The sequence below is a fragment of the Rhagoletis zephyria genome, unplaced genomic scaffold (genome assembly GCF_001687245.7).
Source record: "Rhagoletis zephyria isolate East Lansing unplaced genomic scaffold, Rhagoletis_zephyria_1.1 Rzeph_scaffold_02413, whole genome shotgun sequence".
NCBI classification, from domain to species: domain Eukaryota; kingdom Metazoa; phylum Arthropoda; class Insecta; order Diptera; family Tephritidae; genus Rhagoletis; species Rhagoletis zephyria.
This window is the reverse complement of record NW_016159497.1, coordinates 1-6,015: the sequence shown is the minus strand read 5'-3', so window position 1 is coordinate 6,015 and position 6,015 is coordinate 1. Positions and strand designations below refer to the sequence as shown.

Sequence of the window (6,015 nt, the reverse complement as noted above, 5' to 3'; positions counted from 1 at the left end):
CATACGAACACTCACCCCGACTTAATGATCGCCTCGTACTTGGGCTCACTCAAATTCCGATTGCGAAACATTTCTGGCATAGCCGCGCGCAGTATGTAAAAGTTTTCCAATTTTTGTTTCGCCTTCTCCAAGCTGAACTTCGAACCGCGCAGGAATGCCATCAGGAATTGATCATCGGTGCGTGCGCGCAAAAAGGGCTGCTTCTCGGCCCATTCGCGCAACGTATTCACATAATAGTCATTGTCGTCACACTTCTCATTCAGCTCCTCGCTGGCTTTCTTGGCCAAATCGTCGGGTAGTGGGCGTAGGATTACCATTATTTCTTTTTCCACTTTAAAGTGTGTTTGTGTGTGTTTGAGCGCGCACGCTTTACTTGTCTTGTGTATTTGAAATTTAAGATATTTGGTCTGTCTACTAGCGTTCGTTCGCGTTGCACTCGTTTTGGCAGCTGTCAGCGATGCGACTGAAATCGTTCGGCACTAGTAAGCTGCTTTTTATTTAACGTGTATCGGTTTTTTAAGATTTTTATTTTTTTATTTTCTTTTTGTAAATATCTATGCACTGTTGGCGTCTATGCGCTAATTCGCCGACTCACTATGTACTAACGCTGTGTTAAGTGTTGACCGCGTTGCAATTTGCAGCTTTTGACCGTTTGAAAGTGGCGATTATAGGGTTTTTATGTGCACGCATGCGCATAAAGTACTTGATTAAGTGAGTGCATATGAAATGTGATACATGTACATATATGTTTATGTATTTTAGTACAGTAAGTAATGCTCGTTAAATAATTTATGTGCCAAAATTTTCACTAACTACAGCTTATTATCTCGCAGACACTTCGAGGGGGGAATACATTTATGATACCTACAAAGTAATAACACTTTCATTGAAGCATTGTTGGCTTTTGTTACATATGTATGTAGGCATTTCATACTTCTGGCTTTATAGCTGACAATTCTTCGCATGCCTTACTTTTGCTTTCCACTGTCATAAAAGCAACTAAAAAATTATTACGAACGTAGTTAAAATGTTTCGCTACTGCTTCAAAAAAATCATTTGTATATCGTCCGTGGTTAAATATCGTCATACGTAACTAACCGGTTCAAGCGTAAGCACGTATCAATGGTTATAATTTTTGCGAGTATACTCATGAGTTGTATCTATGCACGTTGATTTGATTGACTATCATTTGGTTAGTTTGGTTAGATTTTCTAACCTCTTTTCACAACTCTTTGACGAGGCGAGCGCTGCCCATACGTACCATGTAAGCGCTGAGGTCTTCTTCTCCGCGAATCTTTAAATACATATGTTTTCGGCAAAAAAAATTTATGTTTTTGTTTTTTTTTTTTTTGTTTGCGATTATGAATTTATGTTGATTATCTTTCGTGTTTAACGGTTTCTTTCCCAATGACCTTTGCCAACATATCCGCCCATATTCGCTACTACTTACTAGTTACTACACATGTACAGCTATATACAAGCTTACATTTTAATACTTTTTTTTTGTACGAGTACGCTTTAGCGATTATCTAAAAATGGTAGTTGCACTTATAAAGTAAAGTAAGCAATCAAGTTTTGAGACAGTTTTTTTTTCATTTAATTTCAAAAGCTGGTCAATACTGTATATTGACCAGCTTTTGAAATTAAATGTAAATTAAGTGTATAAAAAATAGCACAAATGTAAAAAAGCCTCAAAAAAACCACTATATGTTTACTACCAAAAGTGGCAACCTTTTTGTATGCAAATGAGTCACAAGTGTTGTTTATTCTTTCGTTCGATTAGCCAATGTACCGTTATTCGACCTTGACTCCGCGCAATAACGAACGAGATTGACTAATTCTTTCTGATAAAAATGCACCTTTGCACTATGGTTAAGTTGATCAGTTTTTTGTAGCAAAAAGTCGTTTTTCATACTTATAAAAATAAACCTTTTTACCCTTGGTATTTGATAAGAAAACTTCAAACCAAATAACGGTATCTTTTGTTTTTGTAAATTCAAAGTTGTTGTCTGTAAGTGAAATATTGGCATCGATTTTAGGCGGTAACATACATATATCAAAAAAAATATATCGACGGATTGATAACCACCTCTTTTTTTGAAGTCGGTTAATGAACACATATAACTGGTATTTTTTTGATTATTATTATTTTTTTTTGAGCGAATATACATTAGGATGGTCAAAAAAAGTAAAGTCGGAATTTTGATGTTCTATACCGAAAAAATATCCCCCCATTTTTTCTTTATTTTGAAATCAAAAAATACTTAGCGGTCACCCAAAGCGCTCAAGGGGAAAAAACATTTTTCGCAGAAATGGCATAGAATTCCTGAAAATCAATCAAATATTCAATCGGGAAAACTCTGTTTCTCTTCAGGAGTCTCAATAATGATACCCAATTGAATGGTTAACAATTTTCTTAAAACTAGTTTCTTTAACTTTAAACGATATAAATGTAAAATGTACATTGTACACTAGGGTGGATCAAATTAGTCGGACGGAAGTTTTTCGTCGAATCGCGTAGTATTTTCTGTTTCTATAAATAATTCTAAAAGAAAATATAGAATAATCTTTAACTTGGAAATGAGTTTCTAGCCTGCGCAGTTTTAAAAGAAAAATTTACTTTTTCCCAAAATTGAATTTTTTCGTTCTATGCCGGTTTTACAGTGTTCACCTTTTGTTACAACTAATGAATACAAAATACGTATATATTTTAGTTTATTACATTTTTAATTGATTTACCATCCAAAATCCGTGTCAAAATTATAAACGCGCCACATATTGACAAGTTTTAACAATTTATTTTTTTGTCATTTAATTTTAGTTATTGTTTTTTTGTAAAGATATTTTTTACTCTTAAAAAGTCGTATAAATCCAAGTTTAAAACTTTGTGCAATATTTAAAAAAATTAGCGATTTTTGGTAAAAATTTAAAGCTGTTTAGATGGATTTCTTAGGAAAATGTTGAGTATACAGTTTCGCAAGTGCAAGTGGCTAAGACTTCTCGTCGATTTTTGGCATTTTTTGTTGAAAATAAAAAAATAAAAAAATTATCATCAGCAAAAAAATGACAAAAATTAACAGTAAGTCCTAGAGTGTTTTTGTTACCGTTACTTTTTACTGTTTGCTAATTCTTTAAGTTTAAAATTCAGAAATGGTGAAAACAAATAAAGCATATATAAGAAACTTAAATACGACATTTTATATGCAATATAATAGAAAAGTTGAGAAAAACTAATATCGTAAAAAGGTAATTTTTGCATTTAATAATGCGCCTGATTGTAACTCATTTCTGACCTATCGTTTCTTCTATACTTTCTCTTAGAATTATCTGCAGAATCAGGAAATACCATGCGATTTCTTAATATCAAAGGGACCCAGCCTATTGTACATATATATTTTATACTGTAAGAGCAAGTTTCTTGAATACTCATATACCGAAAAAGTAGAAAACCAAATGAAATTAGCTTATGTATGTACGTGCGTTATTAAACACATTTTATTTTTATTTCTGCAGAATTATAATTTTGTCGCGGCAACCAACCATTCAATTGTTTATTTAACCATGTTTTAATATAACTCTTTTCACATGCACTTTTGGACCACTCTAATATACAACTTCTGACATAACCTTCAATTAATTTTTTTCTTAAAATTTGAAAAAATGTTTAGAATGTTGGCCAAGTTTAGACTATCAAAAACGTGTAACATGAGTTTTATTCGTCAGTTTCATGTTGCGATTGTTTGCAATTTCTGAGAAAATGTTTTTTACAAGCTTTTTCGTAGGTATTCTTGTACTAAGTATAAACAGCGAACTATTTACCATTTGAGAGGACAACTCAATAAAGAGAGGAAACAATGGGCTGTTTATAACTTTTTTGACGCAATAGCTGCCCTTTTTAACTTTCCAGCAGATAAATTAGGAAATTCAGATCTTTCAGGTTTGCAATTGAAATTAATATAAGTTGGAAAAAGTTTTCAAAACTAGCTACTTATAAATAGTTTTTGTAACTAAGTGGCACCTTTTTCTTTAAGACAAATATTTAGAAAAAAACTACATTCAAACTTTTCCAATAAAACCACATATTGAAATTGAATGCCCTTAGGCCCATTGGTCGTCAGGGGTTGACAAAAACCAAGGCAACAAAATGTAGGAAATCATACGTGTTACGCTTCGCAGAATAAGATTAAGCCGCATTGTTTGAACTTTAATTTGGCCCCGAATGGCGCGGAGAGGTGCTTTCCAATTTTAATGGTGCTAAAAGTTGTGCTCAACGTCAGTTTCTCTTCACGCTGTCAAAGCAATGAAAAATTGGTTGCTAATCTAAGGTCTTTTCCAGGACACACTGAAAATCTGGTCAATGATACAATGATAAAGTCAATCAGTTTGTTCATGAACAGCTTCAGTCTTTCACATAGTATCGTCTATGGGACCTTATATGTAATCTTGAGAAGGTTTGTACCGCAGCAATTGCCACAACAGCAGGATATCCCATCACTGAGATTCCAATTTTCGGCCTAATTTCCTGCAAACCAAATTGCGCCCAATCTGCCTTTCGCCGATGGTTTTGAACAGCTCAGCCATCTTCTTCAAACGAGGCATCGGTATCGTTATTCAAAAGCATTGATAAATGATCCCTATATATTTAAAGTGTACACTGGATAGTTTTTACCAGATTTCCGTCTTCATCTCTACATAAATTAGCTGCGGTCTTGAAACGATTTTACTGCCGCCCTATTTTCTGACAGAATTTCCGTGCTCCATTCATTCTTGCCAGGTTTCAAAGCTCTTGCACTCACCTCTTTCTATCTCCATTTTCTTCCTCTTGAAAATCGTGCCTCTCGATGGCATTGTTAGCGGGGTGGTTTCTTTTAATTTCACTGTTGCAAAGTGTTTGGTCGAACTTCTCTAATTTGTGGGGTGCATGCTGATTTTATAACACAAATGGAGGGACCTAAAGTTTTCCACCGCCTCTGAACGGCAATCGAGTGGCGACCGCTGTTCCTTTTCTAATATAAATGTTGCCCTAGCCAGAGATCGAACTCATGATCCTGCGCAGTGGTAGTACCCATCTCTAATCACTCAGTCACAGCGGCCGTCAGAACAAATTATGTATCTTAATACTAGTCACGGCTAGTCTAGATTTTGCCAGATTTTCTGGGGATTTTTGGGTATCGTTCTGAATTTTTTCGAGATTCCTGACGTCTTATTTTTGGGGATTTTTTTTTTGAGAACTACCGATAATTTCTCGATTTTTTTTTTTAACCGTTCCAGCTTTTTTGCGATTTTTCTTTGTGTTTTGTTTCAACTCTTTTTTCATATTGGATTTTTCGAAATTTTTAGGGTTCTCTCGTGATTTTATAGGAATTTTCTCGACTTTTTTGAGACTCTTCAGGGTTTTGTGATTTACTTTTTTCAGATTTTTTTTCGAAAGCTCTTTGGGACATTTTCGAGACCTTGTAGGATTTTTGCGAATTTATATTTTCAGATTTCCATGAACTTTCCTTTTTTTGAATACCAAAAAATTAAAAGACAAAAATAAGGAGGGGTTCTCTTTGAAAAAAAACAATAGTTTAACAATTTCTGTTGGTTTCGATTATAAAATGCGTAGTTGAAATCTATCTGTAACTCAAACTGATCTAAGAACCACACTCGATTGTAACAAAGAGGATACGATCAAAATTATAAATGAAACGATTAGGCCTAGCTCGCTTTGTTTATTTTATAAAGTCATTTATAAAATATAATAACAAATAAATGAATAAATACAAAACTATTTCATAAAATTTTTTCAGTTACATAAAAATTATTACGAATATTTAACTTGCATATAATTTATTTATTAATTTATTTATATTTTTTAATTTTCCGCCACCAAATTAATCAAATTCCAGCTTTCGAAAGCTACCTTCCAGCCCAAACATTGAACTCATATCGACTTTTTGTCCCTGCCTCAAATTTTCATCTACACCATATTTTTCATTTTCCTCAAAATAAGAATTAAAAGCTACCAATTCC

The 6,015-nt window shown here is 33.5% G+C and overlaps 1 protein-coding gene across 1 annotated transcript in view; it reads right to left on the bottom strand.

Annotated features, from left to right (window-relative positions):
• Positions 1-497, bottom strand: part of LOC108366833 (uncharacterized) — a 3,365-nt gene extending 2,868 nt beyond the window's left edge. Inside the window, exon 1 of the mRNA XM_017621309.1 lies at positions 16-497. Coding sequence (XP_017476798.1) covers positions 16-317 — 302 coding nt within the window. The 5' untranslated portion in view covers positions 318-497. The remainder of the gene's footprint in view (positions 1-15) is intronic.
• Positions 498-6,015: the final 5,518 nt, after the last annotated feature.